This window comes from Ostrea edulis, chromosome 7, assembly GCF_947568905.1.
Source record: "Ostrea edulis chromosome 7, xbOstEdul1.1, whole genome shotgun sequence".
NCBI classification, from domain to species: domain Eukaryota; kingdom Metazoa; phylum Mollusca; class Bivalvia; order Ostreida; family Ostreidae; genus Ostrea; species Ostrea edulis.
In genome coordinates this window covers 10,696,449-10,711,931 of record NC_079170.1, presented here as the reverse complement: position 1 = coordinate 10,711,931, position 15,483 = coordinate 10,696,449, and the positions used below count along the sequence as shown (strand labels likewise).

At 36.5% G+C, this 15,483-nt stretch overlaps 1 protein-coding gene across 2 annotated transcripts in view; it reads left to right on the top strand.

The window, feature by feature from the left end:
* Positions 1–4,338: 4,338 nt before the first annotated feature.
* Positions 4,339–15,483, top strand: part of LOC125653910 (A disintegrin and metalloproteinase with thrombospondin motifs 9-like) — a 92,675-nt gene continuing 81,530 nt past the window's right edge. For both annotated transcript variants that reach the window (XR_007362123.2, XM_056143269.1), the window contains exons 1-3: positions 4,339–5,920; positions 6,016–6,344; positions 9,356–9,506. Coding sequence is in view for 1 of the 2 variants with exons in the window: in XM_056143269.1 (XP_055999244.1) it covers positions 5,827–5,920; positions 6,016–6,344; positions 9,356–9,506 (574 nt within the window). In the remaining variant the exon portion in view is untranslated. The remainder of the gene's footprint in view (positions 5,921–6,015; positions 6,345–9,355; positions 9,507–15,483) is intronic.

Sequence of the window (15,483 nt, the reverse complement as noted above, 5' to 3'; positions counted from 1 at the left end):
CAAAAAAAAAACAAAAAAACAAAAACAAAAAACCCAAACCCCAAAAACGACACATTCAGAAAGGTGGGGGGTAATAATGTCCATACTTCAGGTGCCTGTGGTATGAACAAACTTGACTCAGCAATTTAAGATTCTCTGGTTTCTTGGTTCTGGACACGATTTTTTTTAATCACCTCACAAGTTTTACAATTTCCTACTAAGAAAGGGACACAACTCTTCATACTGAAGCTGGTTTGTAGCGAGTTGGATTGAAATTGACCATGTGTGTTCTCCGAGAAGACGTAACAAGTCTGAAAATTTTACAGACAACTGACAGATAGGCTTACGTGAGATAATCTTGGGTGAACTATAAATAAATTGTAATAAAATTAAATAATAAAAATGAAATGTACAGTAATCAATTAATAAAGGCAAACAAGATGTGTACACGATAACAAATAAGCCGGGGTAGCATTGTTACTACTGTTGGTTTTGTTTAACAACTGAGTACGTTCTATGCACACTAACTCGAATAAGTTGCAAGTATGACACATACTTGTGTTCATAACTCATGCTGAGAATCATTGTCTGTATATTGCAAAAACTACTGCATTAATGAAGTAAGTACGATGAACATTTCCTGTCGAATTCTGCACTCATCATCTGAAAACCCCGTTACAGGTGCTGGCACAGAAGGGGCCAGGACCCCCCCCCCCCCTTCCCCCTCCTGCCTAAATTGGTAAAAACAAAAGGCATGTATTTGCATTTATTTATTTATTTTACACAATTTCAGTTGTAAAGTTCCAAGCGCTAGTTCCTCGTGTAGGCTGGACCCCCTATGAAAAAAAGTTACATGGGGTGAGTGGGGCGGGACCCGTTTTCGTGTGGGACGAAACCCTTTTTCGGGAAAAGTTTTTGTGCCAACGCATATTCCTAGAACGAAAGCGCTATATATATGCATATCTTTATGATAAAGAGAAGCAAAGTTTATGAATATATATTGTAATCAATCCAAAAACACAGCAAATTATAACTTCAAAGTGAATATTTTGGACATGCTTGAACGGATCAGTCATCCCGCCTACCTCACTGGTGTTAAGCATTTCAAGAGCACGTCACTCTGTATCTCAGTCTCACGCTGTTGGTTTTTTGTTGTTGTTGTTTTGTTTTGTATTTCAGTCTCACGCTGTTGGTTTTTTGTTGTTGTTGTTGTTTTGTTTGTCGTTCACTTCAATGTTTTTAACTGAACTGTTTTTTGCCCACTTTCTGACATGCGATCAGCCCCCTGCTCATTAATCTGCCTTTGTGGGGCTTGGCTGGACCCTTTCTTCTACTATCTTAACCTACATATAAAGTATGTGTTTCCAAGAACCAAGGATGGTCGGAATTGCGTAAATCATTTCTTTGACATACTAAATATTTTTTTAGTTCACACATAGAGCGATATGATTCACAAATTGCTATTTTCAAAGCGACTTGACAGCAATATGAAAGTTAGCAATAGCAATACGTTATCCAGGCTGTATCAAAGTCGGCAAAATCAACTTTTAAGTCGGTGTGTCAAAATTTAATTTTTAATGACAAAATTAAAAGTTGGCGAGTTTTATTTAAACAGCAACAATAAAGAAATAGAAACATGTGAGTAGCATATTGTATAATTGTTCGATTTACTACTGAACGTGGTCCTAATGTGCTTCTGGTCCACGGGCTGGTTGAATTTAGTGCTTACATTTTATAGTGAAAGACGTTTGTTTGATTTGTATTGCATTCTTACCTTCTGAAACTGTCTATTTATCTGGTATGCGTGTAAATATGTAAATGTGTTTTTGCATGCTTACCTTGTGATATTTGTATTTTATTTTGTCTGTGGTAGTCGGTTTAAGAGCTCTGTAGAGCTCATGTTATCTGTCATTATTTGTACAAAGTGCCGACTTTAAATAAAATTTACTTAAAATGTACTTACGGGCGATTACATCGCTTGGGTCGAATTTACTATTACTATTTGTTCTGGTCGACTGAAGGTCGTAATCCCCACCTCCTCCCCGATCTCCACGTTTTCTCTATTCTTCGTGTGTGTGTTGGGGGGGGGGGGGGGGTGTTGTGTTGCCAGTCTTTTAAAATGTTAGACATACAAAACAAAAGACATAAGAAAATCGCATATTTTCATTAGATAGCAAGACAAAAATACAAAAAAAAAATGGTCAAACATAACAAAATTTTGATTTCAACAGTTTAAAAAAAACTGCTGCTTTATAAATACATTTAAACTAATTGTGTAATAAAACAGCCAATCGGAACATCACTCGGCCTTTCCCGGGGTTTATTACGATGTGATGTTCCGATTGATGAAATACCAGCATAAGAGTTATTGCCCTTGGTATCAGTTTTGTGGTGTAGATGATTATTTATAGAAAATATAAACTTTTCATTATCAAATGGTTTATCAGTTTCTTTATTATAGCATACCCAGTACATGAAATTCCACCAAAAATTATATTACTGTCATGCACACATTTTAATGAAATTAATTTTGCAAAAACGGATGATATCACATGAGGACGGAGCTACCTTCAGAGCCCTGTTGCTTTTGTTTTTGTTGTTTACTTTGCATTCCCGCAATTCTTGTTTAGTTTGTAATTTATAGAACTTGACAATGAAGACAGGTTGTTAAGCAAAGAGCATCATTTATCAAAGTTTTTAAAAAAATCCCCCAATCAATTTTGAATTTCATCCTAAAATCTGGTCGTGCACTTAATGCGATTGGAGGCGGATCTCGAAGGCATCTCTCTCTCTCTCTCTCTCTCTCTCTCTCTCTCTCTCTCTCTCTCTCTCTCTTTCTCTCTTTCTGTTTCTCTCTCTCTCTGACTTCTCCCTGTGGTACTTTTTTCTTCTCTCTCTCTCTGTGACTTTCTCTCTCACTCTCTCCCCTCTCTCTCTCTTTGGGCATTTTGCTATCTTTTTGGGACAATTTATGATGCTTAAACTTAGTTCCTCTCCTTCCCCAATACCCTACTTTATATATACACACAAGCACCCCTCCCTGGATAGCAAGAGAACGATGGTTCGGTCAAATTTTCTTCTATCATCGGCACCTTAGTGGGGTTGATTTCAGCGTCCTAAAAATGTTGTAACTATTCTATATACATATATAAAAAAGAATTGATAATCATGATATAGTTATATAGATTATTTAAAAAAAGGGAATAATTTCCCCACAACAATACCCCATCTCAAAACACGCCCGCGAGCGCACGCACACACTCCCACCCCACACACAATTTAGAGGGGGTTACGGGGGTTGCATCCCCCGCCTTTGGTTTAATTCTTTTTTATAAGGGTCAATTTTTGCCAGATTTAAATTAGGGTCTTAACCCCCACCACCTTCTTGGGTGAAAAAGGTACAAACTTGGGTCGCACCCTCGCTCCCGTGATAATTTTCTGGATACGCCACTGAGAATCCCCGTGAAACAACAACAGCAAAAATTTAAAGGGGGGAAAAAGCAAACGTAATGCCCCCCGTCGTATGCGTGTTCGCCAGTTACATAACACGAATGTTTTTTGTTTGTTTGTTTGTTAAAATAACGATTTATTATTTCATCAAGAAAGTTTCTGAGTATTGTGTTTTGGTTAAATTTAAGAATGCCGCAAACTGAATCAGGCTATATAACTATTTTTCAATTATATATACGTTTAAATAACTAGTTTTCTTTTCATGAAAACTTGTCTGGACTTATTACGTGTTGGGTACTCTAACTTAATTTACAGCAGTGTGGTGTCTCCCCGAATCTGCTTTCCCCATCAATAACTAACAAAATTAAAAATTCCACAACTTAACATACTACTCCACACCTGTGTATTGTTGTGTGTCACCTAAAGAACAAATGTAGTGGGGGGGGGGGTATAAAAACCTTTCTATAAAACACCAGGGCCATCCGGAAGTTTGAACAATACCCTGACGCACGTGTGTGTAGATCCATACCACGTCCGCGCTCTGTGGGGGTACCCGTGATGACGTTAGCGCGGTAGTAGATTACTGGGGATATATTGCCCTGTGGAATCTTGGTCACGACGACACTTTCTTATTAAACAGTTCAATTGATTCGTCGGGGGGTTTAAAAGTGATTTATGATTTTATTTAAGTTAATAAATTGAGGCACGGGAAATGTTTGTAAACAACTTCGAACTTGTACTTACGCATCCGTGGGTTAAATATTACACTATATATGTAATATTAAAAAAAATAATGATTTACTACCGCTGAAACAGCCATTCACATTTGTAATGCAGTTGCACTTACAAAAAGGTCAAGTAGTTAAGAAATATGTTTACAGTGAATTACTACATATCAATTACGCAATTGAGATTATCGCTTAAAAACACGGACGTATATGTCGTCTGTTGAACAGCTTTTTTTATATTGTTTCTTTAACGAAATCAAAACATCATGAGATTCAGTCGCTGATTGAGGGGGAAAAAATGATAGAAATGAGCTAAGAGGCTTTAAAGTACGATTGCTAGCCCAACAAGTGCGTGAAGCTGCCATTGATAAGTATGGGTGCCAATGTAATGAGTGACCGTTTTGCGGTTTTCCTGGCACTGACCAGGCGCAATCGTAAGGTGGGTCGGAGCGAGTGTTTCAAGGACACAGCCACTGGAGTGAGTGCAGAAGAACAATGAGCAGGGCATTCTTTTTGTAGTAATAGTTCGTGGGAAACAATTCTCGTTATTGTTGACGTTGTTGTCATGTTCAAAACAATTTTGTAAACAATTTAATGCCGCGAGAGAAAGAGTGAGAAAGAGAGTTGTCTTTCTTGACCTGTTTTTTCTTTTCTTCTGTAGAGATCGTTCATGCCTACGATGGCTAGGCTTTTAATGAAAAATATTCTGAGAGACTGGGCACATTTTTTAAAAGCTTACAAGTATTCAAGCAGAAAGAAAACTTTATTTAGTTTTTTTCTTTCTTCTCTTTGGATCCAGAATAGATTAATTAGAAATTTTCAACACTATACTTACCCCCCCCCCCCCCCCCCAGATCCCAAAGATATCAATCTGCATGATAAATTTTCATAAGAACAAATTGTGTTTCTCTATAACTTTTAAATGAAAAAAAAATAAATAGTTTGGATCTTCTGCAGGTGTTAAATAAGTTTATACTTGTCCTTTTAAATTAAACATTAAAGTCACGTGCCTTTTGAACGGCGAAGGAGACACTTTAACGTTAAGTTAGTAATTGAATTGAAAAAAATAAAAATAAATTTCTAATTGACAAGTAATTGTGCTGGGTCATATCGCAACGCATTTGTTTACAAACATGTGGCTGAAAAATGGATTGTTTCCCTTTCTGTGTATACCATCAACTACCTGTTAATTGGAAAGATAAAAGAGAATTTATGCCTCTTTGAAGTGTACAGAGGTGTTCATTAGTTCAAGAACATAACGCACTTCCGAATTTTATTTGCATAAATTTCATAAAAGGGGCCTTAAAAATGTCCCAATGATTAATAATTCAATAGATAACATTGAATGGGTTAGGACCGAATGTTGAATAAAAGTGTTTTTGAGGTTTGAAGTAAATTAAACATGCAATTGACAGTCGTTGACCTTCTTTGTAAGATTTGTTTGTACTACAAATACACACAACCATTCAGTAGGGGGAAAAATTGTCATTCATGTGGCAAGTCGAGAGGACGGGGAATCATTGATTGGCTCAGATATGGGAAAGGGGGCGTGACCTAGGAACTGTACAAAAGGCACATGGTAGAACACTACTACTACTTCTTTGCGTTTGCTAAGGTTAAGAGTGAGAAGACAAACCGATGGAATTAAAGGGGAAACAATGAAAAAACAATGGCATTTAAACTTTTATATCAAATTCATTACTTGCTATTTGTTCCTATGCTAATATATTGCCAAAAGCAGAGCCATCCAGGTGCTAGTGCAGGTATGTTCTTCAAAATTTTTTTAACTTGAAACTTTTGTAAATAAAAATATAAATGAATTTCAATTAATCCCAAACTTTTCAATTGCTTGTTTCAGGTTTACGAGAAGTAGTATACCCGGTGCGAATTGGACGGGATGGATACCCTCACAGCACACATTTTATATCAAAAAGAAGTACTAGTTATGTGCAAAATTTTGATTCGAATGTGCAGTATGTGTTCCCAGCCTTTGGGAAAAATATTTCGCTGGACCTTACTTTCACCCAGGAGTTTATAGCGCCGACACTCGTGGTGCAACATTTTTCTGGGAATAATACCTGGTTAGACGAGACCCATGAAAATGTGGGTCTGTCACGCTGCTTCTACGCTGGGCGGATTAACCAAGATTTAAATTCGAGGGCTGTATTTAGCCTGTGTGACGGTCTGGTAAGTATTTGGCATACCAGAGAATTTTTTAAAATTTTGTACCCCCACCCCACCTTGGCCCCCAGTCGCATCCTCATGCCCTGCTAACTAATTCATCTGTCATGCACCCCTTCCCCAACTAAACTTAAGTATAACATCTTTTCTATCTGACTATCAAATATTCGTCCTCAGCATCATCATACGTGAACACCGCTTACTTTATTGAATCAGCAAAAAATCTACACCATCAGCCGAAAAATTCCCTTAAGTGCTAATCTTGGCAAAGTTCCGTTTGTGTTGTGGATTTGCAGGAGATGAGCACTGAACGAGATAACCGAAACAGCCACAATGCCGTAATCTGCATCTTCTCATCGTGTAATAACGAAAAAAAATCGAGAGGGGGTGGGGTGGAGGACGGCGACAAAATTTCTGTCGTCTGCTGTATTTACAGAAGCAGACGTCTGGTGATTCTGTCAATCAGCCATTACATCACTCTATAGCTTAGGTTGCATATCGTAATGACCAAATAATCACTTACTCAGTTCGACGTCCTGCGGTAATTTACTACAGCGCTCGTTATGACCTTCGCCGATCGTAAGGATGCGCGCAGTGTCGTTGAAAAACTTATCTCGAAGCGTCAGATTTACTGTAACGTTGAATGATACGAAGTACATTTATTCTGTATAAGTTGCAAGCTGTGATTTTTTGTCAGTGCCGGGGTCATAATAGTCGATAGTATTTAAACAGACGATTTGCCATATCTTAAAAACTTCAAAGGGAGGAGATTAGGTCGGGCTGTATTGAGGACATGGAAAAAATACGATAAATCGTTCGAACTAAGTAATTCATCCATGTCCATCTCGGCGACTACCAAGCTCTTTACATCATACTAACCAGAGAGAGAGAGAGAGAGAGAGAGAGAGAGAGAGAGAGAGCAGGTAAGGTGCTGATTGTTGACGCGCCAGAAGTAGACCCAGATGACGTACGCAGAGCAGAGAAGACGGTACGATATGGTAACAAAGTGTTCACCGTCAACATTTAAATTTGTAGGTCCTGCCGGTGCAAAATTCTTTAGACATGAATATAAGTTGGAAACGGGTGTCCAAATCCAATTATTAAAAAGAAACATGGTTGTGAAAAGCAGCCGTTAAATGACAAACTTTACAGTAAATTACACCCTATGTGTGTAATCATTATGCTCCATCGAAATGCTTTTCATGTAAAATAAAAATTGACCCCCTATTCTTAGTGTATCTGGGCCAAAAACAGAAGATTCAGCAGAAATGGGGTTTCGATAGTTGTAATATAAACAAGGATCGGTTCAAATGAATCGGGGCAAGACTTGGTACAAATGATACGAATGACCACGATTGTGAATTGTAGGCTAACTAATGAGGTTCTACGATTTACAAACAGAGATTCCATAAGTGATGAGAGACACCTGTAAATTATTACAAGAAACTCTCCCCCAAACACTCTCTCTCCCCGGCAAACCTCCCACCCATCCCTCTCTCTCTGGTAGTATTGGTTATCTAGACCCTTCATTTATATGCAATATTATCATAAAACATGTTTAAAGATTTGCATGCAAACAACCAAATTGCAATGTTGCATCGTAGTATCACAGAGAGCATAACAAAACTCGTATATCGCTGCACTCCATCCGAGTACCTTATGTTGTGTTAACATACATAATCTTAAACAGCACTCGTAGCCACTATAAAAATTCTTTAAACTACGCAAGAGTCAAGTTTGTTATTTGGTGACTTGAAAAGCTTCAAGACGATATTAAAGGAAGAATAAGGTCAATATTTGCCAATCAAGGCCTTGATTCATCTTCTAATCAAATGAAAATATTGAATGTGTGCGGACGTAAATTGCATTATATAATTCAGTGCCCATGGCCATGTAGTGTACAAACACGAGTGATTTCTTGGGAGATCAGCGGGATTTTATGGTTTGCAAATCACCTGTAATTAGATGTATCAAGATGTATCAATATACCAAGCAAGAATGCAATTGAAAGAACAGACCCGACAAGCATGTAATTTGTTCGTCGTTTTCCCGTCCTAACTATCATGGTCTGTGATAATCAGCAACAAGCATCATATAACACAGATTTTAATAGGCCTTGTTATAGAATTGTATGTCCCCTTAATATGTCGGAACGTATTCAACATTCTGTTTACTCTGTAATCGTCAGATTAAATCGTACCGTTCTTACTCTTGCAACATAGACGTATCATGTGACGTTGTCGAATTGTGTCACGTGACGTACCTCAAGAATATGGCGTGTGGCGACCGCAAGCAGAAGATATGATGGTTTTCATCACCTTGACAGCGTCGTTTCAGAATAATGTATATGTTTTTATTACAATGTAGGAGGAGGAAGAGAAGCATAAAAAGTATCCAAAACGACAGACGTGAAAAATGACCCAGCAGAACCGCCAGCATTCAGATGTATGGCCCAATGACCTTGTTGATATATGAAATGTCAAGCGGCTTTGTAAAAAGTATAAAAGTTTACTGAAGTTCTTGAAATACGGTGTAGTTATGATAAATTCACCATTGGAGCGAAAGGCCGGGGTTTGCGGGTCCGAGACGAATCTGTAGATGAACCTCTGTACATTGTAAAATACTGGTTCACAGGAACTCGACTTTTTAAATACATGTATCCATAATGAAAAAAAATCGTCTTCCTGTAAAATTATGTTTACAGGAAGACAATTTTTTTTATTATTATAGATAATTAAAACGTCTAGTGCCTGTGTACTGGTTAGAATAGTCTATGACTAGGATCCCCCTAAGTAACACTCCGGGTCTGTGCGACATCTATCATTTTAATGATAGAACATTAATATGATTCTATCTAATGATTTATGAGACAGAGAAGCTCAGAAAAACCGCAGCATGAAGTGTATTTTTGTACATAGACTATAATATAAGTTTTATGGAGAAACTGTCAAAGATGTTGAGAAAATATCCCTTTACAAAAAAATGTCATCCTGTAATTTCACCTTGTTGTTTTACAGACTGGAGCCTTCCAGTTTCAAGGAGAGAAGTATTTAATAGAACCAAGTTCAGAGCATGGGCCATCCACTTTAGGAAGCCTGCCTCATTACATCTACAAACATTCATATGCGCAAAAAAATAGAACCCAAAAATCTCATTGTGATGTTCAAGGTAGGTCTTGCAGATACCTGTAAACATGTATAAGTTTAGCATGTCTGCTTCCCCTAGGCAGACTTGATTTTATAATCTTTTTCATAATCTGTTTATGAAACTTTGTTAAAATTTCTGTTAAAAGTGAAAAACAAAAAGAACAGTTCAGAAAATGAATAAATAAGAAAAACAAATTATTATATAAAGATCTGTGATTGTAAATTGATACCAAATGCTGTGTCTTTAAAAAGCTACACTTTTTTGTGTGTATGAGATGAAAACTATTACTTTGCCTTTTATTATGACATTAAATGTTTTCTTCATTATATATATATATATATATGTGTGTCGTGAAGAAATTGAGAACTTGCATTTCTTCTGTAAGGACATGCGTGACATTTCAATAATATGTATTTTTTTTGTTGTATGACATTTCACTTGCATTCTATCTTGGTTTCCACAAATCTAGGGGTATATTACCAAGTCTGTTTTAGAGTTGACATATTTTGATAGTTCCGAGTTCTTGTTTGTTGCAAGTAAAAATGTATAGAACGCTCTTGTGTATTAAAGAAGTTTGTATATATAATTTATGTAGACATTAACTAAGTTAATTTAGCACAGAAATGAAGAAAAATCTTATAAACAATTATAAACAATTAGGGATTGAACCTGGGACCCTTGCATTACTAGTCAGGTGATCTAACCACTGAACTAACCATGTCGATATATACAAGGTATGGTAATATTAATGCAATGTAAAATTCAAACCTATTTCAGAAATCGTAGAAGAAATCTTTATATCGAGGAGATGAAAAAATAATTTAATGTCAGAAGCATAACGTATGTCCTTAAAGTTCAGTATTCAAAGATGTATGAAAAAAAAGTTTTCTGTTTTCATTTATGCAATAAACTATGCAAGTTCTGTGAAAACTTTATGTATTCAGATAATTTAAGTTTGAACAGAGAACTTCTAAATTCTCTATTTACCACAGAAAACACAGATGTGTGATAAACAAATTGGGATAAAGTTTTGTAGTAATGTTTACTAACTAATGCAACAAACTATACGGACCTCAAGAAAAGCAGGTTGATGCCCAGGGTCAAAATATTTTTCATGGTGTGATTTATTTGAATTTTTTCAAACATACTTGCCCTTATTGTGTTCCTATTTATTGGTATAGCCAGCCAAGAATTCTCTTCACAGTGATTTTAACCTTGTAATTGAATTAGTAATGCCAACAATAGCTTTTAATGGAAACTTTGTGACTACAAGACTTTAGTCAATGGAAATGATGAAACACACAAGCAGATTAGTATTGTTTGGAGATTATAATCCAATAACTTTGGTATGAAGTTTTACTGCTGGGTATTTATAATGATCAGTGGGTGTTTAAAGTCTCTCACTTTCCTATTTATGGACTATAACCTCTTGCCCCCCCCCCCCCCCCCCCCCCCCCACCACACACACACACACACACATTTTCCTACCCCCCCCCCCCCCCTTTCCTATGCATGTGTATTTTTCTTCACGGTTTGGATGAATGACATTTAGACATTTTTGGCTGTTATGGCACAGTAAGAATGACACATGTAATCTTTACCTGACATGCATTCTCATATTTATCATATATCCATGAACTTTTGAAAAGTCAGGTCCAGCTTAATAGAGAATGCAGGGGTCAGTTTAGTGCAGTGTATTATTTTGACGAGCTGGGGGTGACATTTGGACAATTCTGTGGGGTGAAAAGGAATCGCCAGCATTGTATAGAAATCCCCAAGATTGACAGTAAAGATTGTATTATGTTGAATGTGAAGACTTGGATTTCATTCAGAAAACGTGAGAAAGAGTTTTTTAACAATAGATAATGAGAACACTTTCACATATATATATATATTTCTCCAATAAAGCAGAATTTTTTGCAGTGAAATATACATACTAGATTTTAATTCCTATATATATAGTGTCAAATCTAAATGATAAAATTGCAATACCAGCACTCTTTCACAAACGACTTTTTAATCAGGTGTACCGACTTTTTAATCAGGTGTACTGTAAGTGGCAGCTGTGCTATAAATAATGTACATATTTGTCACAAATTTTTTTTGGTAGAGAAGGTCATTTGTAATTCAATTTGTAGTTCATTTAGTCTTCTGCAGCCTGATACCATCGTTAAATTTAGCAAAGGATTAGAGATTACAGATTGTAGTTTCGTTATTTTTGGATGATGGTTATGCAAGACGTCATTTGTATTGCATTTAATATACATTTAGCCTTTCATGCTGGAAGTATGGTATAAAAAACGATGCATTTAGATTTTTAGAATACTGTCTATTGAAAGGATGATCACTTGCAATAGTAGTAATTTACTCTCTTTGTCACAATTTCATACGACTAGATTTGATAGAGCAGGATTTAAAGTATATTACTCCCTCTAAATGTTTTGGCACCAAATGGTCTATTTTATGATAATTTGTAGTCTCGTCTATTTTTCTGCTTTCGATAATTCAGAGAAGTAAAGTGTCTGTCTTTCAAGCATCACTAAGTGATCAATGGGCCATTCTTGTGATCAGTCATGTTAAAGTGACACAGCGAAGATGTAAATAGCAAACATCCTTTTCATCCCATTTTTCTGTGAATGAAATTCTGGAGTTGTGTGTAAACAATGAGTAAGGGGAAAATGTGTGTGGCACCTGTATATGCGAATTGTGAGAAAAATCGTGTATTTCTGTAGATTTATGCACCCTTTTATAGTTGATGTTCATTTTCTGCATAGCACAAAATTCATGAAGAGTGGAAAAGATTGGGAGAGAACATTGTCGCCCAGGAAATATGGGCCATAAATGTTGGGAGATTTCTCCTGCAAAAGACACAATCTATGTTGCACATGTTTATAAACAAACTTCAAAAACCCAAATGGTCTCTCTCTGTCTCCATTTGTTAACTCAAGCAAGTCCCTAAAATGTGGATTGACAGATGGCAAATGGTCTACAAGCAGGATTGTAGTGTAGAATGAATTTCTTACAGACACTCAGCTATCTCTGCCTCTTCCAGTTGCTTCATGATACTGAAAGTTGGTAGATCCCCTATGTCTTATGGGTCCTTGTCAGTATAGGCCCCAGTCAGAACAAACTTGGAATATGATTCAAGTTGCTGTTTATATGTGAATTCTTGCAGAAAAAAAATGCTAGATGTATGTTCAAACTGCATGTCCATACATTCAAAGTTTGTGATGCAGAGAGATATTGTTTTCATTTTGCATAATGACAGTATTGTTTCTCTGTGTTTGGGAAGCCTTTTCAAGAGTATAGCCTAAGTCTCTTTGAATACCTGACCCTTTTCTACCTACACTGTAAATATTATACAAAAGTTCTAACAGCCTTTCTATCAGGTCTGTGAATAAAAGTGAGATTGCTTATCTGTATGCTTTTGCTTAGATATCATAATGAGCCCATTTGTATCTTATCTAGACTTTCTTAAAGGACTGCGAACAAGTTCATGATGACTTTCAAAATTTATACATTATTGAGAAGTTTTTGATCAAAGAAAATATTTCCTGAGCAGTTTGTTCTTTATCACCAACAATTTGTTATGTAGTGATAGCAAGTTTGAAAATTAAAAAAATTATGAAAGAACACACAATAATGTCTCGTCCCCCTCCCCCACGTTCTGTAGGAGGATATATTGAAAAGAAACTGTAAGTACCCTTGATATTCTGCCTTGGACAGTCTCCGTTATTGATACTGTAATAAAACTTAGGTGCCACCATTTGTATTACCGTAGCAGTCGGGTAAATACCCCTTTTCATCGTACACATAGAAACGCAGTAAGAATCCTATAGCAGTAAGAATCCTACAACAGTAAGAATCCTATAGCAGTAAGAATCCTACAACAGTAAGAATCCTACAACAGTAAGAATCCTACAGCAGTAAGAATCCTACAGCAGTAAGAATCCTACAACAGTAAGAATCCTACAACAGTAAGAATCCTACAACAGTAAGAATCCTATAGCAGTAAGAATCCTACAACAGTAAGAGTCCTACAACAGTAAGAATCCTACAACAGTAAGAGTCCTACAACAGTACACATATAAGGCTAAAATTTCACGGCTTGTGATCCGTACGCTGTGACCATGTTATGACCTTTTCTGGTTTGGTCGCTCAGGAGCTCAGAAAGAGACCCACCATGTGTTTTGTACGGCTTCTCTAAGTCTATGATAACAGAGCATATATGCTAAGGTTATCTTAAAAGACTTAGTATTCCAAGAAATTCAGAGAAATTAAAACCATATTGCTGCATTTTGATTTTTGTGCATGCGTGTATTTTTCTCTCTTTATATATTATGTACACACACACACAAGGACGAAGATTGGGTGTGTAGTGAGATATGTAATAATTTTGGTGGTTGAGTCATTTCTGCTGGATGTCTCCATGACACTGCCTTGTCAGTTTATATTTTCTCCTTACATATGTCATTATTGTAAACATGTATAATATTGCATGAACGCTTGGTGAGGTAAGATTGCAACAAAAAACTATTTACCATGTGCACTGAGTATAACATGTACATGTAGCAGTTATGCTGTTTAGCAAATGCAAGAAAAAAGTTATCCTAAGCAATTTCTTCAATGGCAGCTTTATTATCACTGTGTTGTTTTGAGCATTTGATCTCACATGGCAATAAATTCTGGTATTTATTTTGGCTTGCAATTCCATATTTTATTGCACATAATTTCAACCTAATAGTTGTTCTACAATCAGCAAAGTAATTATCTTGTGTTTTATTGAATCTTTTGTAATTGAGTATGTGAAGAGTGTAGGTCTTGCAGTGTTCTTCAATCTGGATGGCATGTTAGTGGGTGTCTTTCTTGTGCATGTGGTGGTTTCCATACTGAAGGCTGCATGTCAGATCTGGCAAAGATTGCATGTTGCCAGTGTTTGATGTGGCAGTAGTGAACATGGATCTAAGCACACACAGAATGACAGCTTACTATGGTTGGGAATCATAGACACACTTAATACCGTGCTTAGTTATTGTAGAACAGATGCCACAAATATGACAAAATATGACTCAGGTCGTATTTTTTGTCTATATACTTGTATTGTGCAGGTATAAATCAGGTGACAAAGATAATGTACTTCGTAGTCAGAACTGGAATTCCTTGAAATTATGTTATCTTCACAGTTCCAAGTTGCAAAGAATAGGTTGGGTTTTTTTTTTTTTTGGTATCAGAAAGCACTCTCTAAACTAAGAACAAAAATTTGGTGCACAAGGACAAGTCTTGTTCAGTGTGTTTTAAAGATTTGCCAGCTTGCAAAACACGTTCAAAAAGTGTTTGTAAATCCCAGAAAAGATGCACATAAAATAGTGAAAAGGTAGGGCTTCGTGCAGGCCATCACATGATATTAGTTTGGAATGCAGATGGTATGTTCTGATCATCCGCACTTGTAAGTTTTTGATTAATTTACTTGCATGGCTTCTATAAATTTTTCTATTGTTATTCCATGAAATATGGCTTCTTTGACAGCTCACTGCTGTGCAATAAAGATGCTACATTAGTGTTTCTCACACAGTAAAAACTGCACAAGCATGACTTTTTATTATCAGAAAATGGTGTCTAGCTGCAAGAAAAAATTAATCAGCCTCGTGCTGCTAATAAAGACCAGAATATTTTTTAATGCGGGAAGGGTGAATCAAGTGTGAAAAATTCTAGAAGACTAGCATGTGGATCTTTCTTTGGTCTTATCTCTGCATTGTCTGAAAGCTTTTTTGTCTCTTGTAAAAGGGCCAAGACAAATATCTTTGGGAACACTATGGACGCTTCAAGTGTAAATTGTGTAGTGAATGGTTAAGGACGACCCAGAGAGAAATTGATGCAATTTGGGGCATTTGGATTCTTTGTTTTTCCTTGCTCAGTGACTGACTGAAGTCTTGTGTAGGTCTGTTTTTCTATGTGCTGAGATGTATTTGTGTAAACCTAGCATTGGCCAATATCCCAG